This window comes from Asterias rubens, chromosome 2, assembly GCF_902459465.1.
Source record: "Asterias rubens chromosome 2, eAstRub1.3, whole genome shotgun sequence".
In the NCBI taxonomy this organism is placed as follows: Eukaryota; Metazoa; Echinodermata; class Asteroidea; order Forcipulatida; family Asteriidae; genus Asterias; species Asterias rubens.
Genome location: NC_047063.1, coordinates 25,212,024 through 25,236,223, shown reverse-complemented (window position 1 = coordinate 25,236,223; position 24,200 = coordinate 25,212,024). Strand labels below are relative to the sequence as shown.

At 41.0% G+C, this 24,200-nt stretch overlaps 1 protein-coding gene across 1 annotated transcript; it reads right to left on the bottom strand.

Moving 5' to 3' along the window:
• Positions 1 to 877: 877 nt before the first annotated feature.
• On the bottom strand, positions 878 to 20,444 carry LOC117305711. The gene is made up of 5 exons (XM_033790584.1): positions 20,388 to 20,444; positions 14,737 to 14,809; positions 5,458 to 6,492; positions 4,611 to 4,714; positions 878 to 2,926 (listed from the first exon to the last, which is right to left on the bottom strand). The coding sequence occupies exons 1-5, from the start codon at positions 20,442 to 20,444 to the stop codon at positions 2,813 to 2,815; spliced, it is 1,383 nt and encodes a 460-aa protein (XP_033646475.1). The 3' UTR covers positions 878 to 2,812.
• Between the last annotated feature and the right edge of the window lie 3,756 nt (positions 20,445 to 24,200).

Below are 24,200 nucleotides of genomic sequence, written 5' to 3'. Positions count from 1 at the left end.
CACTACGTACATAACTGCGGTTATGGAGCAGACTGACTGCTATGCGGACGGTCCATTCGGATTACCTTGCAAGGTGAATCGCACGCAGTGCCAACAAAAAATATTGGCGCTTGGCGCGCAAGCTAAAAACATACCACGTCAAAGTTCAAACTTACCCGATTTTTTTTACGTTTGATAATGCTCCTCTAGGTTTGTCATGTCTTTTTGGTAACTTCTTTGACTTCCAACTAGCTGGAAAAATGTTGGGATGGCGTCGTGTTTATAATAACTTTTCTCTTTTTCTTCTTTTTATAATAACTTTTCTCTTCATGTTGAATGTGTGGTGTACATGTATTCCGGATTCGAAGCACGGCGGCTCGAAGTGTTCGCTGCACAGCGTTGAAAAAGACGTCGGACCAGACCCGTTGCTCTTGTGAGTCTGACTTTCGCGGCCCACAACTGCCTATACCTGGGATCTACAGGAAACAGATGCAGACATCTTTATGTTTTCCTGCGTCCAGCAGCAATACACCTGGTCGGCATTTTTTTTTCGAAACGTACAACTTGCGACTTGGACTTGCATGTACTTTCACGTGTGTTACTCATTGCAGGCAAAATTTGCCTCGATTGCAGTTAAAGCCAGATTTTGTATAAAAACCTAACCATTCTTGACATGTTTGGCGCTACAGTAGTTGTTTGTCTCTTCGGTTTTTGTTTGAGAGTTTGGGTTTGTTGTTGTTAGCCACGGTTGTTGAATACAATGTAAAGATGTTCTTGTCGACACAGTCGTTTGATTTCACAGTAATGAGAAGATGACGAGGGGCAAGCTTAATTATCCAAATTAAATAACAATTATAAAGTCTTTGTATATCAAATTAATTGTTTTATTTTTCTCGAATAGCGGCTTTTTTTCTTTGTACATTTTTAATATAAATCTGTTATGCTCATTACTTCATTCAAAATAAAAACGTTGAGTATAAAAGTATTAACCGTTAGTATTCGATTATAATAACACCGATGACCACGTCTACCATTGGGGGTAACCCGGGGGTGTGGGGAGGGCTCCACCCCCCTCTTACACACTTAGAACCAAAGAAATGTACATTAAAAAGCCCCAATTGTGTATTTGCCCCCTGCCATGCCCAATGTCTACTCCAAACTGACCATTGTGAAGTGAACTTTGAGATCACTGTTGCCGAAAGCGTTGACCCATGTTAACCCATCATGCAACATACATGTATATTGATCCGTGGTTGTTACGGCCAAAGTGATGTAGGGTGCGTTCGATTAGCTTTCCTGGGTCGACCCCGGTCTGACCCCGGTACGTTCGAATAGCTTCGAAGTCATTCCAGGGTCTCACCAGGGTTAGCCCTGCTTGTGGAGTGGGTCACTTGGGGGCTGACTCCAGGTGCATGACGTCACGACGAGAGGGTGAGTGATCTTTCGATTAGCTCTAGTCGGGGGCAGTGAGCACCGCAGGGTCACTAAAGGGAAGCTAATCGAACGCACCCATAGATCATTTTAAAGATTAACAAATTGACCAGGTTGATTCTGACACGTTACGAGTCGCTTCAAAAACTGGGCTGATGAAATCGACACATTGGGTGTTGTCACTAGGCCTACCGAAAAGAAAATATAAATTAACATAACAGAATTCACCAATTGCTTGTTTTATAGTGTTATTTTGTTACAACGGGCATTGTGTGAAAGTCTGCAGTGTAATTATAGCCCAGCTGTGTTCCCACATCATGAAATTTAAGCGGCTATGGCTTCCTTACGTTGAAGAATGTGGGGGTCCAGTATCCGGTCATAGCCCCGTGTGACAAGGGCTTATGGGGACACCGTACATTGCACTTAGTTGGACTCTTTCACAAAAAAGCAGTCGATGCTGCCATGATGATAACAACTGGCAAAGTGTACTAAGGGGACACCGTACATTTGTATTTGTATTTGCACACATTTATTTCATTGCACTAGTTGGACTCTTGCACAAAGCAGTCGTTGACGCTGCCATGATGATAACAATATTGGCAAAGTGTACGCTCTGCGTACAACTCTCACGTCATGTCACGTGTAATCTATCCAATCCATTTATTGATGCAAATATCAATGTTTGCCGTCCCATTACAACCACCATAGTATACAACAGCTGCATTTACAGACCGCCAAGGCCAAAATGTGAGAAAAGAAACATGTACTTCTGTACGTTGCGGTGTGTACAATGTGGACGAACCATGTTGTGCTCAATGCGGTCATAATGTGGGAATATGACCATCATGTTTATACCAAAACTTGCCATTCTGTCATGTCTCGTCATTGGTAGTTTGTGAGCAACAAAGCACATACCTCTTCTTCCCTACTACGGTGTTTGATTCTGTTTTAACCCTTTCGTTTTTGTGCGCAAGCCATTTAAAATCGGATAAAAGTAATTAAATAATGTTCACCCATGCAGAACAGCTGAGGATTGATTCGGTAAAAATTGAAAACATATGACCTTGGTCTATATTAGGGCCAGATTTCATAAAGCTGATTAAAAGCATGAGAAGTTCCCAAGCACGACAAAATAATGCTGACCTGCAAGCAAAGACCACTTTACATGGGCCTTAGACAAAATGTGTTTGACCTTGGCTTGAAATTAAGCCCATATTTGAGCTATGAGACGCGTTGTTTACATAGGTATTGACAGTGACACATATTTTGCATGCGTTTAAGTTGCATAGAAGTGTGCAGCTACGTCACAGGTACCAGACTATACACAGATAAAGTTAGCCTCGTTCTGAGGATGATGCATGGGTCAGAATAGAAAGGGTCGAGATGTCTCGTGGTTCAAGTACTATACACATATGGCCTCTGAGATGTCAACTCGGCACTTGACCGATCCACCCATACGGCAAATCACAGTAGTCTGCGTATCATCAGCTACCTCCAGAAGATTGCCAGTTGTATCCTAATATAAGCAAACATAAGGTCAAAAACATCATTCAAATTTGCACTGTATTTCATTCAAGAAAATGTTTGAGATCGAAGACATTTTTAGGTCAGCGATAGATACGTTTAAAGTGTAGTTTATGTTGGTAAGGGCCTATGCCCTTTTTGTTTATTATTCTGTTGATTGTTCCGGTGTTGTAGGGATACCTGTCCCCCGGCCGGAGATCCTGTCTCGTCCCTCATATAGATTAACATGCTTAAGGAGAATAATTCAAAAGAGGGCGCTAACAAAAGAAGTTTGTATATTAATTATATTGTTGATATACAACGAGAATGTACAGTATAGTTCAGATTTTACACACTGCCTTACAAACGACCAATACCTGATAAAGTGCTGTGAAAACTGCACCCGCCAAGCTCAAAACTGGCCTGATGAAGAACAAAGGATAATCGAATTTTCTATTCGTTTCTCCATGAACCCAAACTCAAAGGTTATCAACAATTTTCTTTCTCTCGGTCGGAAGAATGCCCCTATGATTCAAAGCCAACATTTGGGAGAATTATTCTCCATCAGGGATTTTCTTGAATAGAATACAAAGGTTTAAATAGAGCCAAGTGCCGCCATCTCCGTCTGGTCCCCTATGTGCAATACAGTTTTTCAATATTTATTACTAAGAAGGGGGTCTGACTACTTTTCCCACTAAAGGCCGTATCCGAACTGGCGTCTACAGCTACAGCTAAGGCTGTTGCTATAAGGGTGTTGCTAAGGACGCCATCCGACCTCAACCCGATGATGATGCGGACATCTGGGCCAAGTTCGCGCAAGGACTATAGTCGACGATAGTTTGACTACGTTTGCCTGAACTTTGTCTAGTCTACGATGGTTGGACGACGCTAGTCGACTATTCGGAACCAGCCTACTGGGCATGGTCGCATCGCTGGTTAGCAATAGCCCGAGTTTTTGCCAACCCAGATTGGAAAACTATGGAAAGCCGTAAGTACAAATTAAGAAAAGATCGCTATTTTTGGTAACAATGTAACCAAATTTGTTGGTTTTGTTAAAAACAAAACAAATAATTATGAGAGGTATTTTATTTAATTGAAACCATGCAGAAAATGCTGAATTTGGTTAAAACATCTGTTTTTAAGATTTAGTGTTTTACTAACATTCGGCCGACCATGCCAACCAAGGCGGTTTGTTGATCAACAAAAGAACGGTCTATATTGACGACTGACTAGAGTCGTTCGCACTTCAGTAGTAACGCGCACGCGCACTGTTTGACACAAATCAACCATTGGTTAACCATTGGTCCTTGCGCGAACTTGGCCCTAGCTGTAGCCGTATAGCTGAGTCGCCAATTGAGACACCGCCTGGCTACATTTGTAATCTGTTTAGTGATCTGTTTGGCTACATATATTGCCACTTTTTGAAACCACGGCTCCAGTATCTGGTCTGAAGCCCTGAAGCACGTAACACCACCGTGAGGCAAAGGCCGATTCCGAATGGCGGCTGCGGCTCTGCTACTACTGTTGCTAATTGTGTTGCTAATGACGTCCTATACCTCACTGCATGGTGACGTGGAAATGTAGCCGCTGATTCGGACACGACCAAAGCTAGCCTGCACCAAATTTGGAGCCGAGCCGTGGATTCGAAAAGGGGCTATGAAAAGGAACACAAAATGGGCGACCCAATCTATACTTACTGAAATGAGAATACTGCTATCGTACCCATCTGAAGATAGCTTGCACCATAACCTAAGCCCGCTGTCTAGACATCGTAGAAGGTTATACGCTCTGTCGTTATCAACTATGGCAGGGTTGCAAACAAAAACAAAATAATTGTAAGTACGTTCCCAATAGTAACCCTCATCGACCTTTGCTAAACACACGAATGTATAGCCCAGTAGTGGTCTGCATATGATCCGTAATATTGTGACCATAGAAACCAAAAATTGAAAATCAGATTTGTGATTTGGAGCCCTGTCAATAAAATAAGGCCCAGTGAATGTGGTTGGAGTGGGAACCCACGACCAGGAAACGCTTAACCTGAGTTTGAACGAAAATAAATGTCTGATGTGCACACGAACTTTATGTTAATATTCCTTACTTGTTCATTGATTACTGATTGTTATTTTTTTGTAAGATACAGGTCATTGTTAAAGAATTTGAGTCTATGAGATTACCACAACGAGAGAAATGTGCAGTTTTCTTGCGTGCCGTTACCAATATGTTTAAAAGCATTAGACTCAAGCTGTGGTGTTTCTGATCAGCAGAGCATGGGTTCGAGTCCCGGTCGTGGTACTTGTTTCTTTGAGCAAGATATCATTGCTTGCGCTTCGGTAAAGAACCCATAGCGTTTATCCTGGATGATAATAGGGATAAACCCACGTATTTCTGGTTCACATGGCAATTATCACATCGCTTAGGTTTCGTTAGGTTTGTGTGTTTGAGTTATTACCAGAATTATATAATAATGTATATTACCCGGTACGACCCACCATTCTATTAGGAGAGGTTACCCCCATTATAATTACTTGTTTAGAACCTTACCAATACTATCTCTCATGGATACAGCTCTGCGACAATGTGTTACATTAGTCTGCCTATCGATCATGTGGCTCGCTGCAACCGATTTAGTCCGGCGGTGCCCCCAAATCGGTGTGGTCTCCGATCCAGAAAGACGGTTCTTCTTATTCTCATGTAACACGTTTGATTTCAACCAGGACTTTTCGGCAGGTCTAGGCGGTCTTGAAGCGGGTCTCTTGGGCACAGTGGGTGGACTGGATGCAGGGCTCGTAGGCCCACTGCTACCGCTTGCGAGTTTGTATGAACGGCTCCTGTTTGCCAGGCAGCGTTTACGGCGTTTACTGGAACCGAAAATGGCATTATGTGGCACTATGATGGCGGCTTCCTCTGCCTCCTGGCTCCCTGCTACCGGGATGATACTAGACGGCTCTCGGACCTTCGATGTGCTTACAGAAACACCGTCTGCAGCAGCAGTAATGTTCGTTTCGTTTGTTTCGCGCGTCTCAGTTTCATCTTTATTCTCACCCAACTTCCACGAGATGGTGTTGTCCTCAGTGTCCTCAGCTAGCACGGTTAACCTGGCCACATCACCTACCATCTCAGTCTCCGGGCCCACGTCAGACTCCGGTGAATCCTTCACCTCGGCTACCCGTACTTCAGCGCTGTACTCGGTAGGCAGTGGCCGGATCACGCTGGTCAGTTCATCGATGCTTTTACTCGAATGGAAGAGTATTTCATTGGAGCGGTATTTCAGTCGTTGGAGTGTTGACTCATCGTCAGCGACCAGGGTCTCGGCGCTTGAGAATGTGGCCTCACTTAATAGCCGTGATGAAGCGGCATCAAGGCGATCTGCCTCCACTGTTGAAGTCGCTGAAAACCCATCAAAATGTGTATCTCCAGAGCATGATGTGGCATTCAACCCAGGCACTGTCTTATTATCAGCATAGAGAAGGGACAGTTTATGTAACTTCTTAGCATCCAGTATCGTGGAACCTCTCTCTGAGTTGTCGTAGATGCTACGAGGGCGTGATGATTTGGACACATCATCCTCGGAGGAACCTAAAACAATAATCAAACACATCAAATGAATTACTCAATAACCCTGTCTTCGGGAAGAATTTAAATGTTAATGAAAAACATTCACTAGTGCAGTCTGTTTTTGCTACAAACAATCGGTAATTAAAAGGAACAATATTTCCAGCAAAAACAATTTCGTTTTGTCCTTTAAAAAATTCTGATACAGAAAAAGCCAGAAGTATTATTTATTGCCCTATTTCAGACCATGATGAACACATTGCACGAATCGTTGCTTGATGTAGTTTTCGCTTAAGTTGTTTTCGCGCGGAAATAAATACATAATGAAAAGAAAGATGAAGCCGCTGATTTTACCGAAAAAGCTGCGAAGAAACCTTTTCAGTAACGAAGTTGTCAGAGCAAGGTACCTAGACCGCATAATAAAGATAGACATTAAGCTGGAGACAACAGTGCTGAGGCACCAGCCTAAGTGAGCCACGAGCCTCATATTGATCCCTGCGTGTAGGCGAACCAACATTGCTATGATGGCGCGAGCAATAAAGCCTTCTACATGTCAAACCACCGCTCTACTTTCTAAATTATGATTCATTATTGCTAAAGTGACCTGTTCCCTTCAGCCGCCCAACAGTTCACGGCAGCATATGGCAACATGAAATGACTTCCCGGTACTGAAAACAAAAAATACAAGGTGGACAAACTTCAGCGGGATAGAACATTAATTTGCTTGGACATAGCAAGTTCGTGGTTTTTGCACAATCTCTAAATATAGCCAAATCCTGGATATTTGTACAGGAGTTGATCGAATAAAGATGTGCTTATACGAATGATGGTGAAGTATCTAGCGATTCAATGAAGGTGGGGTGCCATCATTCGCAATAAGTTGTTTTTTAATCATCCGATGAGTATTACCCTGTACGTTTAGTGACACAATTCTTTGTATGAAACGGAAGTGTGTCTGTGACAGAAAGCCACTGAAACTATACGCCCTCTTGGCCCACTTCCCACCTCCATACCGAACTCCTAATAACTGTTTTAATAAAGCTTGGACAAAATAACACATTGTGAAGATTTATCTTTTTTTATGGAAATATATTAAAGAATTTTTAATGGCACACCCCAGTAACATGGTAACCAAACCGAGGTTATACGGGAAGAATAGCCTGGTGCTTCAGGAGAACATGTCATAATGATTCAACATGGTAAAATGGTTTGAAGCCCAAACTGGGCAAAGTGTCATTAACTCAAATTATTGACCGTTGCGTACAGCCGCGAGCAAAATAGGTAGATTTTGGTTGTAGAGATTTTTGTGAGATTTTAATTACGGTAATGAGATGAATAGTTCAAAGACACAATGTTATACCCGCGTTGGAGCTTAAAATTATGTTAATAGAGAGTACATGGAAGACTGAAAAGGAGTCAGGCCAGTCTAGCCCCAGACTGCCAACAGAAGTCAAAATAAGTTCTTAAGTAAATAATTTCTTAGGATAAATTCTTAGTCCAAAACTGTATCCATGCTGAATAAGTAAAAGCTGGTGGTCTGGCGTTGTCAATGTTTCTGTGGCGTATTTTTATACTGCATTGGCACAAACATTGGCGCTAATTATTATTCTTTGAGTTATTAGAGTTCTTGGCTAAATTTGTTGCTCCCTTGAGACGTATATTCGGAATGAAGAGGTTTAATTACTGATTTAATTAATAAAACAATCAAAATATCTCCCCAACTCAATATGACACTTATGACAACTCTTCTTATCTGGTTAATTCCGTCACCCCATAATTATCTCCATTATTTGTTTAAACTTTTTGTCCGTCGAATGATCCATGAAATAAGTTATGGAACGATGAATATCAGTAAAGGAACACAGAGCCTGGTAGTAAATTGACTAACGATGCCCACGTGTGCCGGAAACCCCCAAGCACAGTGCGTCAGGTTCCTGTGTGTATCGACGTGCTCAGCAGCTAGGGCACAGTTTCATAAGCATAAAATACTGCTTTTACACTTTCTGCTTAGCAAAATGAAGCAGGAAGCCAGCCACATATAGTACTTGTGAGATGGTGTTTTTGGCTGGTAACCTTATTATGGTAAGCACCGTTTTGTTGTGCTTATAGCTACTTGTTGTGCTTAGGCAGCTCTATGAAAGTGGGCTCTGCACTGCAACGCATGCTGTGTGTAGTTACAGTGCTATTTGGCTTTCTTTCTGGTCACGTTTTTAAAGAGAAGTGATTTTCTTTTCAACTTCTTTTTTTTTCCATCTGTCATACTTTGCAGTTTCACGACCAAGTCGCAAGGGAGTTGTGGTTCCTCTATGAAAGTGAATCATTGTGTTTTTATTCGAACGGTTTGTTAGGATCAGAGAGAGCTTGCAGGAGCCATTCTTGCTAACTTAAAGACACTGGTGAAAAATTTAGCTCAATTGGTCGTCGAAGTTGCGAGATTGGGAAAAAACACCATTGGAACACGAAGTTGTGTTACCAAAGTTGTTATGCTAACAATTATTTCGAGTAATTACCAATAGTGTCCACTGCCTTTTAATGATCCGTTTAAGGACACAGAATACTTATAATGTCAAGTTTATCAAACAGCCCGGTATATATTGAAATGTGTAAAGTGGATCCAAAATATCTGGCACTTTTGTGAGCTGATAGATCCCTTGCTCCTTTGTGAGCTGATAGATCCCTTGCTCCTTTGTGAGCTGATAGATCCCTTGCTCCTTTGTGAGCTGATAGATCCCTTGCTCCTTTGTGAGCTGATAGATCCCTTGCTCCTTTGTGAGCTGATAGATCCCTTGCTCCTTTGTGAGCTGATAGATCCCTTGCTCCTTTGTGAGCTGATAGATCCCTTGCTCCTTTGTGAGCTGATAGATCCCTTGCTCCTTTGTGAGCTGATAGATCCCTTGCTCCTTTGTGAGCTGATAGATCCCTTGCTCCTTTGTGAGCTGATAGATCCCTTGCTCCTTTGTGAGCTGATAGATCCCTTGCTCCTTTGTGAGCTGATAGATCCCTTGCTCCTTTGTGAGCTGATAGATCCCTTGCTCCTTTGTGAGCTGATAGATCCCTTGCTCCTTTGTGAGCTGATAGATCCCTTGCTCCTTTGTGAGCTGATAGATCCCTTGCTCCTTTGTGAGCTGATAGATCCCTTGCTCCTTTGTGAGCTGATAGATCCCTTGCTCCTTTGTGAGCTGATAGATCCCTTGCTCCTTTGTGAGCTGATAGATCCCTTGCTCCTTTGTGAGCTGATAGATCCCTTGCTCCTTTGTGAGCTGATAGATCCCTTGCTCCTTTGTGAGCTGATAGATCCCTTGCTCCTTTGTGAGCTGATAGATCCCTTTCTCCCTGGCACAAGTTCTCCTCATAGTGGGAAGACGCGCCTCATACGCCCAAGGGGCCACAAGGCTTCCTGAAACCACGTGACCACGGGTTCGCTGTTTTTATCGAACATCGATCAATGAATCAAACCACATGTTACTTTTGATTAACTGTCAACACGTGAAATCGGGAAAATAAAGGTCTGGAAGCCTGAGCCAATGACTGAGCCATAGTTTCGAAAAGGTATTTAGGCCGTACCCGAATTGGCGGCTATAAGGGCTGTTGCTAAGGACGTCTAGCATGATGACGCGGCGATCCATGCTGTAGCTGCCAATTTATTCAGCCTCATCGAGCCTAGCACTCGATTGTAAAAAAGATGCAAACGTTAGATATACAACTTATTAGCCAGGGATTTTTTTCTGGATTGAGTAGAGAACTATTATACCAGCAGACTCGGTCACTGCATCTTGGCCCCAGGCTAGCACCTTTCATAAACCATGTATCACGCTCTAAAACAAGTGCTTCTCATTAATCTATTTACCGTACAAAGTTTTCATTTTGATTGGCCCAAGGGCCTATACCGGTCCCACAATAATACCATATCGAAAACACACAGAGTCCCGGCGTCTAATTTGAATGACCTATAAAACTGCTTCTACTGGCGGGCCGTGCATTTCCATAGAGGTCAACTGTAGGAAGGTTTATATTACTGCTAGAGTTTTATCTGTTAATCCCCCTTCCCGCCCGCAGATTGGGCCTTCCTTCAAAACTAAATACCTTGATATTTTGGTTTGACATTCGAGATAAACCCCTAAGTGTTCTTTCTTGAGACCACAGGTGGCTGTAGGAGGAGGGAGGATGGTGTCCTTGAAAAGTGACACTTGACTTTTTGGCGGCAACAATAATTATTTCTCAGGTGTTTTGTAGACAAGCCCTGAACCTGACGGTAATTATGAGGCCCCTTGAAATTAGGAACGTGATTCGGGTACAAAAACATTGACTTTGGAAAAAGATGGATGCGTTTAGGAAGCGGCCTCTTGGATTTGATAATATACTGCAAGGTTTTGGCACAAATTCTGTATCCCCTATCATCAAGAGCCAAGCCACTCTGTGGATGTTTATTATACGAATGTGCCCAGTCACGGATTTTCAATTAATCAATCAAGCAAAATCACAATTATGGTCGTTGTAATGTGTATAAATGCTGATTCGCTAATTGCCGTGTGTGGCAGCCGAAGAGCTAATTGTAGCCCAAAGCCCTTTTGTCTCCATTAAAATCTAATGAGATGTCATACGACCCAGGGGGCAACTACCCTGCCAAATGCTGGGCAAAACAGTTAAATTCCGGCAATGCAAGAACAACAGCAAATTGGACAGAATAAAAACTACTTGTTATACCCGTTAATAAAAATTCGTACTGTTGTATACCTTTGTAAAAGTTCGGGCAAACAACCCATCTGCGCCCAAAGATTCCCTCTACGCCCTTGTCTAAGAAGTTGCTGAATAAATTCTTATCTTGGTCCCGATAACTACAATTTTACAACGTTGTGACGTCATACCTTGGCAATATCTTGAACAGCAATAGGAAAAACACATTAGCGATTGTTGTTTCCGTTTGTAGGTTTATAATTAATTTGCAAAATAACAAGTACGCCCTCTTGCGTTCTCTTAATCGGTAAACAGTCTGGTTAATGTCTGATGGTTGTCATGGCAACGGTAATTATTAATCAAAAAGGGAAGGAACAATGTTGGAAAACGAAATTAGCTAATTAACTATAACTGTTTTTCCGTTTCGAATTTGTAAGCCTTAAGTTAGACTATTTTGCGAAGTTGTTTTCGCGTGCAGTACATGTACTTGTGTTGAAGGTTCAGGGATGTTGAGGAGGCGACTAATAATGGCTGACCGGTTGAAGGAAAGATACATCATTAGGTTTTGTTCATTCCCATCCTACTCAAACATGTTGTCAAGTTATGGGGACACGCCTGAAACGATTAGGGCCTACATTTTGTTTGACAAAAAATAGTTCTGAAGTAACGAAGAATAAGAACTTGCGAACATAACAACTCATTCACGTACTGCATGTTTGTACTGATAAGTTTATAAGAAGGGAGCTTGGGAATAATATTCTCTAAATAATCATTTGTCTTCGATCACTACCAGTCTAGTTCTTATGCCTCCTGCGCCAATGTATCGGCTTTGATATATCACTGCAATATCTATTCAATAAACTGTTTTACAGATCTCGCCCGATTTCGAACATGAGAATGTTGAGCTGTACAATTATGGGGCACTGATGGGCAATGATTTGCCGACCCCCACCCCACCCCTCCCCAACTGGTGGATAGTGCTAGGTTGCGTACTTTGCGAATACTTACAACCATATTATACACACCCAGTTCCTTGAAGCACTGAAGGATCTCAATAATATGAGAATGTCTAAAAGCCCTCATTTGTGTTCTTCGTTGTTAGGGGTGTATAGTTGTATCGGCATTTTAAACTATTATGTTCCCATCGCGTCTCTTTGTTTGCCATACATCCCCTTCCCATCCCATCCGGGTCTTCTCAATCACTACCCCCCCCCCCCACTCCTCCCCCTCGGTCTCAAATTAGAACCATAGTAATATCGAAGTCTTATATAGCGCACGTATCTACCAAAACCATCCCATGGTCGTAGACCGTTGTCCAGGAAATCACAAACAATGCAGTTTATTTATGTGCATTTATAATTTCGAAATGAATCATCATTCTCAGTGATTCATTTCACTTTCAGATTTGAACTCGTTTTGTGCTGATTCAATAAAGCTTGAATAGTTTCTCAGGATGTCTTGTGACATTACTTTGTATTATAAATCCACTCATTCTGAACTAATTATATTAACATACTGAGAACAAAATTTAGAATCATTACATCGACCCAGACAAGACTAGGGTCAAGACCAGGAACAATCCCCAGTAAACTACATGTCCTTTTGTATGACGCTTTAATATTATTCAAATCTAGCAGTCACGAAACAAGCACAATGTGAGTAAGAACTCTGTCTCATTTCCGATTGTGTTAAAGAACTCGCTCAACGATAGAGCCCAGCTGCCGAGTGTTACATTAAAGGCCACTAGTTAGCATAGGAAATGCACAATGCGCCCATCATCAACTGTACGCTCTCTACCGCTGCGCTGTACGGTCATGTCTCCGTGATATGACGTCAGAGCGCGCTCAAGTTGCCGTCCGGTTTTGATTTGGGGTACCCGTTTCCGAGACCCCTATCAGTGGCAATCAGGCTTGTACGTGGTGTATGGTGCTATAATACTAGCTCTAGGCTGTTAGTTTACCGAGAATGAGTTGACTATTTTCTTTCCAGTTGTAACTCATCACATCAAATATCGTACGAAGGCTTAATATTAAACGAGAAGTAACAGCTGTCTATGCACAGTGACTGTCCCGGATGCTAGTCTGTTCGGATCTTCTTTTTGTAGATATCTACAGTACAAGGGCGTTCAATTTCCAAAGCCAAAATGAAATTATTTGGTGGTGCAGTCGGCAGTGTCAAAGTAATTATACATTGGTGAAGGATTCATAATTAAACTGAATGGCATGGCATGGGTAAACCTGTAAACAAGGAGCTTGCTATGTGAACCAGATTTCGTGCACGAGTACATTGGACCTACAACTTATACCTGGGGCCCGTGGGGCCTGATCCACTTCTGTGTCAGCATGGCCCGCAATCAGTGGACCCAGCTAGAAAGTGGAGAAACTGATTTAGAATCGTAATAAAAAGCCCATTGTTTATGCCTTATACGGGTCAGCCTGACACAAAAATTGGTCTGGTCCCCTGCAGAGTCTGGGTCAATTTCTGAGCCGGTTATTGTTTCAGAGTGAAAGTCAAAGGTCTTTGACCACCTGATACAAACAAGGTGGCTGACCTGACGTTTTGTACAGCCAACCAGTTCGGTTCACATTGTAAATGAAACAAAACGAGCTGTGCAATTGTCAACAATGCCACAGAAAACCTATTTCTCATCCATTTCCGGAAGCCTCCATGGAAGTTTGTTCGGGCGGGAAATCTAGTCACTTTAGTTTGAGCCGAAAAGGAGAGTGACTTGGGGCAAGGGGGCAAGAAACGTTCAGCGGAGTCTTGATTATAACAGAGTTGGGATAATCTTTGTTTTTGTTATCCCCCCCCCCACCCTGGGGATTGTAACTGTTTGAGAGTCCCATTGGCGGTTATGATTCACGGGAAACACAGGAGGGCAGGTGGTGAGGGTAGAAGGGGGATAGGGGGCAGAGGGTATACAGCGCCGAGTGTCAGCCAAGATAATATAGAGACCCCTGATGAAACTACTGTTCAGAGACTCGTTATTAACTAGAGCTGGCAATTCGCCAATGTGATCACCCTCTTTTATTGGTTTGCATTCCAATTTAGGTCTTAATGCCATGTAATAATTCACAATTAAGTCATCATTGTTACAGTGTTTGAATGTCTGCCAAAAACTAACTCCGTCTATACGTGAATGTGCAATAAGCAGTTAGTGTTGAATAATGTCAAGTACAACTTGTGTTTAGTCACAATTACCGCAGTCAAGAAACAGTTGCTGCGTCACAATCATGATTTCGGGAAATTTTTGCGCAGAATCGTAAGAGATGATAACCACCCATTAATACATCATTGTTCCTATTGTGTTGATTTGTTCTGCTGTTGCTCTCTTCTCATAACGATACACGATTCTAAATGAATGGGCAAAACAAACCACTACCAGTGTTTGCTCATCCTAAATGGGTTTTGCTAAACAATTGCCCCTATCCAGATTGACAGGAACTGTCTCTATTGTGAGGAATTGAATCTTTACGCGGGAACTTGTGACTATAAGCAAATCATTATTGCAGTGCACTAATGAACATCGCTGGTAAACGACAGAATTAATATTTGCATTAACCAACCAAAAAAACATGCATGTTGCACTCTTACTTTCATATTGTGACCATCGGGCGATGAGACGATGCCGCCGATTGGCTAGTTTGATGCGCCGCCGTGGTGGTTCCTGCATCAGGTTAGAGCAATGACATTGCAAAATTATGCAAACAAATCTCGACAACATAATTATATTGTATTTCGAAAATACGACTTGGTATCTCGTAAATTACGTCTTTAGTTGCGTCACCACTACAAGATACTTCATTCTTAGATCCTCATTCAGCGTGACATTGTCAGTCATCACAAACCCCGACTGACACAACAGAGGTCCAGATAAGTGTATTATTTATAGAGTTTCAAACGATTATTTAATTTAGGACAAGCTTAATAATTTCCTCTTTCCTTGTCTTTGGAGTCGACATACCTTCATGGTTTTAGGTAGGCTTACGTTCGATATAATTTCAACAATTGGGTGTTTACGAATTGTCAAGTAGAATACAAATGTGTGTCAGTGAGACCAGTCAGTGAGACTGTGCAAAGTTAATATTGAGGTAAAACCATTTCAGCATAATGGCGGTATTTTATACAGATACTTCACAGGACAACTGGATCCAGCGCTTAGTTTACAACAAATAATAAAGTATATTATATTTTTCCTTTTCCCACCCATAGTAAACCTTTGAATGAAATTTACAAATAGACCTTCAATATCTATCCCAACCTCTCACATTGCCTACTTTTTCCCTGTACTCTAATACTAATAGTCCTTCGAAAACAGTTTAAAGGATTCGGGTACTTTTTCAAAATGTCCACAGATTTACATTAAACTTACAGGGTTTGAAGATAATGATAGTGGAAAGCTTCCCTTCAAATATTATTAACTAAGGTTGTGTAGTTTTTGAAAAATTAGTAAAACAAGTCACAAAATAGTTTTGGTCTCATGAGACCTAAATTATTTTAGCATGTAAAATCCACTTAAAGGAACACGTTGCCTTGGATCGGACGAGTTGGTCTATAAAAAGCGTTTGTAACCCTTTTTTATAAAATGCATATGGTTGGAAAGATGTTTTAAAAGTAGAATACAATGATCCACACAAGTTTGCCTCGAAATTGCGTGGTTTTCCTTTTACTGTAAGAACTAACACGGTCGGCCATTATGGGAGTCAAAAATTTGACTCCCATAAATGGCCGACGGTGTTAGTCGACGAGGTAAAAGGAAAACCGTGCAATTTCGAGGCATGTTTGTGTGGATCATTGTATTCTACTTTACAACATCTTTCTACCCATATGCATTTTATAAAAAACGGTTACAAACGCTTTTCAAAGACCAACTCGACCGATCCAAGGCAACGTGTTCCTTTAACCAGTTATGATATTATACCAAAACCATTAGCATAACTGGTTAATACGTTTTTACATGCTAAAACTGAGACGAAAATTATTACTTTTACTCATTTCTCAAAAACTACAGCACCTCAGTAAGTAAAATTTCAAGGGAAGCTTTCTACTATCCTAATCTTCAAACTGTGTAAGTTTAATGTATTTCAAGGGAAGCTTTCTACTATCATAATCTTCAAACTGTGTAAGTTTAATGTATTTCTGTGGACATTGTGTTCTTTGTTAGGAAGAAGTACATATACCCTTTAATAGTGGAGATTATTGTTTACCTCGCAACTGAAGAATTATTAATTCAACAACAAGTACCATTTGTTTCACACTATTTCTAAGAAATTACACTGTTAATTGATGATCCCATATTTTGTATAAAAAATAAAATAATACAAGCGTATTATACTATGACCACTGGCTTGTAGATCCATTAAAGGCAGTGGACACTATTGGTAATTACTCAAAATAATTATTGCCATAAAACCTTTCTTGGTGTGAAGTAATGGGGAGAGGTTGATGGTATAAAACATTGTGAGAAACGGCTCCTTCTGAAGTGCCATAGTTTTCGAGAAAGAAGTATTCTTCCACGAATTTGATTTCGGACCTCAAGTTTAGAACTTGAGGTCTCGAAATCAACCATCTAAACGCCACACAACTTCGTGTGACAAGGGTTATTTTTCTTTCATTATTATCTCGCAAGTTCGATGATCGATTGAGCTTAAATTTTCACCGGTTTGTTATTTTATGCATATGTTGAGATACACCAAGTGAGAAGACTTGTCTTTGACAATTACCAATAGTGTCCACTGTCTTTAATGCACAGGTTACTTTAACAATGTTTCCCTATTTGCGTTGATCTATAGGTATTTTAACTTATTTACATTTGGTATGTTTGCATCTGTGGATGTGTAATTTGTTATTAGTCATTAAAACATGTTTAGATCAATCTGACCTTGCATTGAAAGATTCATCGCATCAGGTGTTTGTACTTCTTTATTTAAAGAATTTTCCAAAACTTGTACAAACTGTGTGCGGAAATTGTTGATAATTCTAGCTCTTTTTTCTAAATTGGCTTGAAAATGTGACACAATCAGCCTCCATTGAATTTAGAATTGCCTATGCAACGCCTATATGTATAATTGTGATGTTTTGGACAGAAGTTTCTTACAAGCATTTTGATGATAAATAACTTGTACCGTAATCTGATGACTATCGTTTGATTAATTTAATTTACAATTAATATGCATTGAGAATTAAAGAGGATTGCGATCCAGCAATTCCATGCCTAAGGAAGTCAACGTTGTAAAAAATCTAGATTCGCCAGAGAAAATTACAACAACTTATCTTAGGGAGAAAGTGTTTTTCATTCGTATCATTGGACTGTCATTGGGAACGATTATGTTCTGAGAAACGGTATTATAAGCTATGGCAAAGTGATTACCCTATTTATAGCAGTCTTTCAAAAGGCTAAAAGGATGCATCAGTACCTTTGAGAAAAACTATGTGTAGAGGGTCAAGACGTTGGACAAAACTATCTTCACAGTTGCATTATCTTTACAATGAGCACTTAATAAAAACTGGTTTTATAGAAATTCAAAGATGGTCCCAAAGTAAACTTAGTCTTATCTGAGGCATTTTATTGGTTCTCAGTAGAATTGGCAAACTCCCAGCGGTCGGAAAAGAATTAGGAAACAAGACAAGAAGAAAAACATAACGAAAAACTTGACCAAGCTTTACGGCGAAGATTGAGATGGATGCTTGTCTACAATAAGAAAGACCTGCTAAATGTACGTTGCGCCAAAATGGCGGCATCTCTAAATTTAATTGGCCTCTTAAAATTGAATTTGGGTTTATTTGTGGGAACTTCCGACGAAGTTATTCTTTCTCAAGAGTGCAAGTAGATACGCACATGGTATACCGCAAACTAAATTGTATGTTTTGTCTGTTTGATTGTGCATGTATTTCTGTGCAAACTCATGCATTTGGCAAACGATTGAGATAAACAATCTAAAAAATAACTCGATGTTGTACAATTAATAGTTTTTGTTTTTCATCGATTCAAATTCAAGTCACCCTTCCAGATGGAAGCTTCAGAGCAATCAATCGTCGTTAATTCATATTGGTTGCAGACTAGCTCTCATTCTAGAGACTTGAAATACTGTGCTTTTAGCAAATGTTGAACTTCCCCTTTAAATGTCAAAAGGGCGTTCAAATAATCATGTATGTGATATAGACTTCTTGTCCCTCGTTTGACCGCTTGTAGTTTTACCCCCCCCCCCTTAACCCCTACCCTATCACCCACAACAAACCATCCATGAACAATGAGATCATCAGATCCATTTCCCGGTACATGTCTTATTTGATTTCAGTCAATCCAGTTTACTGGTCACAGCTGATGTGAGGAGTCCGTCACTGACGTCACTAAACAGCAAATCTCTCCATTGAGATCGAAGGACGAACTCATTGACATCATTCAGACCAATCACAGTCACGGTCAGTAAAAAAAAAAAAGGCCCCTGGCGATTGGTCAATGTGTTGTGTAATCAAGGCAGCATTCTCCAGAAGACGATCAGATCATACTGATCGAAACGTCGAGTTAAACCAACGGTTCTTTTCAGAACCACCCCAACTCATTTAGAGAATGGTCATTACATGGTGTTACCGCAAACTCTTCTATATCAAGGTAAACTTGTTTAATTGCCGTCTGGTACCAAAGCTCAGCTCACGTGCTTGGTCTTGTTCATCAGAAGGTACAGAGCAGCGATCTCAAAAATCGAGCCACACCCTGGGGCAGAACATGCACGGAAGAAAGGCCCCAGACTGAGCGGAAATTCCTTTACACTTGTTTAAAAACACTCGCGAGAATTCAAGGTATGATGAAAGCATGTTGAATGTCAAGAGTTGACAATCATTGAGTTTTAGAACCATTCGAATTAAAGGTCATGTTCAAGTTACGGTGAATTTTCAGGCTCTGTGTTTGCTGATATAAGTCTTCTCGATTGCCGATGAAATCATTTGATGAAAGAAGTTCAAAAGAAGACCGTTTTATACAAATACGGAACCTAATGCTCAGTCTTATCTCCGACAGCTTGCCACTAGTTTGGATGGTTCCCAATATTTCTCATCAAGAAACCACAATTTGACCGGCAGCTTCTTCAGTCAGATTCTGAGAATCAATACCACCATGGACTGTTCTCTTTACAAAGTCAGAACATGAAATCATGATAATAGTCGTACCATTAATACGTGCCTTGCATCAATTAGCCACAACAATCAATCTTTTCGATTAGCAATCTCGAAGGGGTTCATTTTCTCCCCCCCCCCCTAGTTTGACTTCAATCTCTTCGATCCCAGCTAGCGACTTGAACCCCTCTTGTACATGACACAACCATAAATTACAGAGTGCAATGTAAGGTTAAACGGAAATTAGTCATGTTATATAAAGCTAAGATCACGACTTACGATGGAATTATGGGCCGGCAGTGACAGTTTTGTTGCCCACGGCCAGCGAGGTCTCAATCTCTGGCCATGAGGCCCACTGACAAGAAAGCTTACCGCTACAAATTACCTGTCTTAAAATTAAGTTGAAATATTTTATACGAAACCCCCTTTTCCCTCGTAGATTTCATATATGTCGTGTTTCCCGACTCGTCCCATGCGCTTATCGCATTAATATTCGGACAAAACGTAGGGACCAGTCTCCTCGTGGCTTTATGTCGTTGGCACTAATTGTGAAAACGTCTGCTGTCACACGCAAAGTAAAAATGTATTTTTATTGCAAAATGTTTCGATTCCACGATACAGCCAAGTGAAACATACATGCCGAATCTATGAAGCTTCTAAACAGTGTATTTTAAAATCCACAATAGCCATGACTGCCAGGAAATGAGCTTGACAAGCCTACTGAGCCACCAGGTATACACGGGGAACGTGACCGTAGTGCACCCTGTCAGAGCGCCGGGAAACTATAGACGATATCACCGCCCTGTCACGGTGTAACCCAACTGTGACCAAAGCTGTCACCCTCGGTGATGGAAGAATCAAGTCATGTGTTCCAATGTCTATTTAAAACTTTGCAAATCATAATGCTCACATGATCAGTAAAAACCACTTGATAACGCGGCGTTTGAAACACTTATTACCTTTACTTCGATTCAAGATCAACTCATTTGGTTTTCCGAACGTAAGCTGTTACATGTACCAGAAAGGTGCAGGTTTATGTCCACTTTGCTATCAAAGTGAAATAGTATTGTTCATAATCCAGTGACAATAAAAGTGAAAACAAAACCTGGCAGCAACAATAAATAAACTCTTACCGTGTTATCTTCAGTCTGCCTCTTTGCAAGCGTGTTTCCACCGTGGGTCTGTCCCATGGTTTCTTAGGATCCTCAAAACACAACGTCGACAAGATTTCACCCTAACAGCAGAGGTATATCTCCGTACCACGATCTTTCCTAAATAGATGCTTACAAATATCACTGGTTCAGACCTTGTGAATCGAGTCCGCCTTATCCAGGCATTTTAAACCCGGTGGTGAGTCACTAAAAAAGACTGTAGTTTGAACTTCAGTCGATGACCGCGATGGCTGGGTAGACAAACTGCAAAGGCCTACATCAAGTATTATCATACACTGTCTTTTTCTATCTGGCTCATACCATAAGCTGATTCAGTCGGTGTTTCAACACTCAAGTTCAAAAGCACCAAGGGTTTGGGCCAGACTGAGACCCATGAGGTACCGTAAATTTTGATCGCTCATCGGGGGGCTTTGATGAGTTACTTCGCTGTCAAACTCTACCTGTCTGGATTGTTATATGATGCGATTAATGGTCATAGCTTGTTCCGGAGTGATGGAAGATACGATTCCAGAGTGAAGTATTGTCGCTGCTTTCGCTCCGTGTGGTTTTTGCTTTAAGGCGTGTAAGTAACTTGTCCTTACCGATAATGAGGTCACTTAAAGGATGTGATCATCTGGGTGTTTGATTTAAGACCTGTTATTAAAAATTTACTTCACTTAAAAGCCTTACTCAGAAGGTACCTGGAGATCTTTATCAAAAGAGTGTGGTAGATGATTGAGACATCTCAGTAAGAACACCATGACGGTCTAAGTCGAAAGATGCCCGCGATATGCAATGGGATGTTGTTTAAACCGGGAAAACCCATGAGTTTTAATTGTTCCAGTTGTAGGAACAAACTTTGTCTCTAGTCATAATTTAGTTGCAGTTTCAGTTTATATTCAAAACGCAAACGAAATAGACTTTGCCTTCACTTCAGCTGTAGTTGCGATCACACGCCAAAAGGAAACTGTGCGTGTTCCAGTCTATTAATTGTTAAATCTCCAAAGCCCAAAGATGGAATTGAACCTTGGCCGTGAAGCCTGAGTACTGTCAACCGGACATTAGACGATATTCCCGGGGGAGTGCATGCCCTGGCGATGGCGGCAGTCTTCGGTAACTCGGTCAGCATAACCCTAAGGGGTTTTCTTGACCAACCAAAAAATGTCAGTCTAAAATAAGTTCAAGTTCCAGTCTTAAGTCTCTGCTACTGCCCTGTGCATCATCATCGCACTATGGTTCCAATTTATATGAAATACAACCCGAGTAGACTGAAGAGATGTTGCCAGACTTTCTACTGGTGCATCATGGTATCTAATGGTATCGCTGTAATACTGAAAATCGTACACAATAATATAACATCCCAAACATAAAATACATTCGTGTTAACAATCAACAATCTTTAAGATCAACCAGTTCTTACGATGGGCGGTGCCTTCGGACGTCAGTCTAATAGTGAAAATACAAGTCAACATAATAATGATACGCTGCCATTTCACATACAGTGGAGCGAAGCAGGAGAGTGGCATTAGAAACCGTGGTAGAATCATGTGGAAGAGTATAGCATTGATTCCCTTATACAGAACCGTGATATGAAGCAAATTAATCAAAATGTTGAATGACACAGTAGAGTATGGGACACTCACGGACAAACTTGTACTCAGACATGTCATTGACATTCTTATTGGAATGACACTGATTGATACGAACGAATTAAATAACAACCTCATTAATATTAGTGGTACGTAATCCTGATATAATTAGGCACAATTTCAAGAAAGATATAATAAAAGTCGCAATTGAAAGTTTCAAAGTTTCTACTTGTAAAAAAATAATTAAAAAAAATGGGTCAACAAACTGTCACAGTATTTTCACATGTCGATCCACCCATTTGGAAAGGTGATAGCGGGTACCAGCCACATATCTGATAGCGACATAGCATCCACGAACGGACACCATGGAAATTTGTTTTTTAAGTCAACCCGCGGAAATCTGAGAAGCGAATCCCTTTTCAACAAAGTACCAACAGCTGATGCAGTGCTTCTTTGAAAGCTTTTACGGCCATTATTTCTTGGAGAATAATTTACCTTTCTCAGACCTTACCTTTAACCATGTTTGTTTCTCTTCGTTTTCTGAACGCGCTTCCCGATAGCGCTGATCAAAACGAACATTATTCCCAAAAGAGAATGATAAATTAATGTCTACAACTCGACATCATTAATCTCTGAGATGTTCCTGTTGACGGATCCAGTGGACGGCGTACGAGAGTTTCCCATTCCCATCCATCTGTTGACGACTTCTGAATAGATGGAAGTTTTCTGTCATCGTTGCATGTAAACTGATATTCACTCTTCAAACATTGGACATAAATGGGATATTAAGAATCAGACACATTGATGGAGCTTTTTTGAAAAACATCCGACGGTTTGAAATAAGAGAAGTCTATCCTTGAACAATTGGACCCATGTTTAGCTTTCTGAACGGGAATGACATTTCTTAGAAAACTTAGAGCACAACCAATACAACCCCCTCAACCATTAACTATGTACTTAAACCAAGGATGCCTCATAAGTTATTTAATCGCTGCAGCTCGCAAACATAGCCAAACATGGAAACAAGGGTGCTTGTTATAATGTGAACCAGAAACACAAGGACTTAACCCATTTAATTACTCTTCCACGATTAATGATGTCAGTTCTTGTGCTACCAATCCCTATAGCACACGGTACCTACGGCTAATAGTGTTGCATCTGAAGGACAAAGTAATTATGGTAATCTATTTTGCTCGAAGACACAAGTGCCATGTCCGGGACTCGAACCCACACTCTACTGATCAGAAACACCTGAGCACGAGTCTGCGCGACCTACATGGCATGACACAAAACGACATGACACGAGTTAACTTACAGTTTTATTTACATAATGTTGTTTTGTTCTTGTAAATTGAGTGTTTTTAATACTTGAATCATAGAAAATCTAAAGTAGTTGCACCGTGGAACATTGGGGAATTTAAATATTGCTCAATTTGTCAGTTCTATTTCGGGCGAGACTGACATTGGCGTGCCGTTTGCCATGCCGTCTGCACAACAGATCCATAATCACTCACATATTATTGGCCACTAACTTGTCGTACACCCTTCCTCTCTATAATACACGATAGCAATATTTCAGACAAGGTGATGCAGTTATCACTTCCTCCGTGATGCAACATTTGTGTTTGGCAAAGCACGTCAACTTGAACCATCGTTTGGTTTCAAGAAACTGTCAAATGATGACAAATACTGAGACTGATTCTGCAAGTTACTTTCTGAGAAAGCTGTCCGCCCTCGTATTATAAAGTGGTTTGTTTATAAAGGGAACATTCTGAAATTTCAAAACTGCTTTGTGCTCCTTGCTCTGCTGCCCTCTCGCTGAGCAGACTCGAGGAGAGGTCGAACCCCAGATAACCCTCAATGTGTGATCTTATTAAAACCTTGAGGCTAAACTCAAGTAGCCACATATTGAATTCGGAATTCGTCCCTATATAACAACTCTCCTGATTATATTGGCCGGTCCAAGCCATCTTGTTGTAACGAGACCCGTCGTTTGGGCTACCAACCATGTTTGTTAATAAAGAGCCATTTTGAATAATACTAAAATGGAGGCACGTTTTGTTTAGGGCATGCGACAATGAACAGACCTTTTGAAACAAATTTGCCTCGAAATTGCGTGGTTTTCCTTTTACCTTGCGATTTGACACGGTCGACCATTTATGAGAGTCCCTATAATGGCCGTCCGTGTTAGTCGACGAAATAAAAA

What these genes read in the sequence shown, in the direction of transcription:
- LOC117305711 (XM_033790584.1), bottom strand. Translation starts at nt 20,444, where the DNA reads ATGGGACAGACCCACGGTGGAAACACGCTTGCAAAGAGGCAGACTGAA. An exon ending in GGCAGACTGAAGATAACACG is followed by an intron (nt 14,810 to 20,387) that starts GTAAGAGTTTAT and finishes AACCTGATGCAG; the next exon opens with GAACCACCACGGCGGCGCAT. An exon ending in ATCCATGAGAGATAGTATTG is followed by an intron (nt 4,715 to 5,457) that starts GTAAGGTTCTAA and finishes ACCCTGCCATAG; the next exon opens with TTGATAACGACAGAGCGTAT.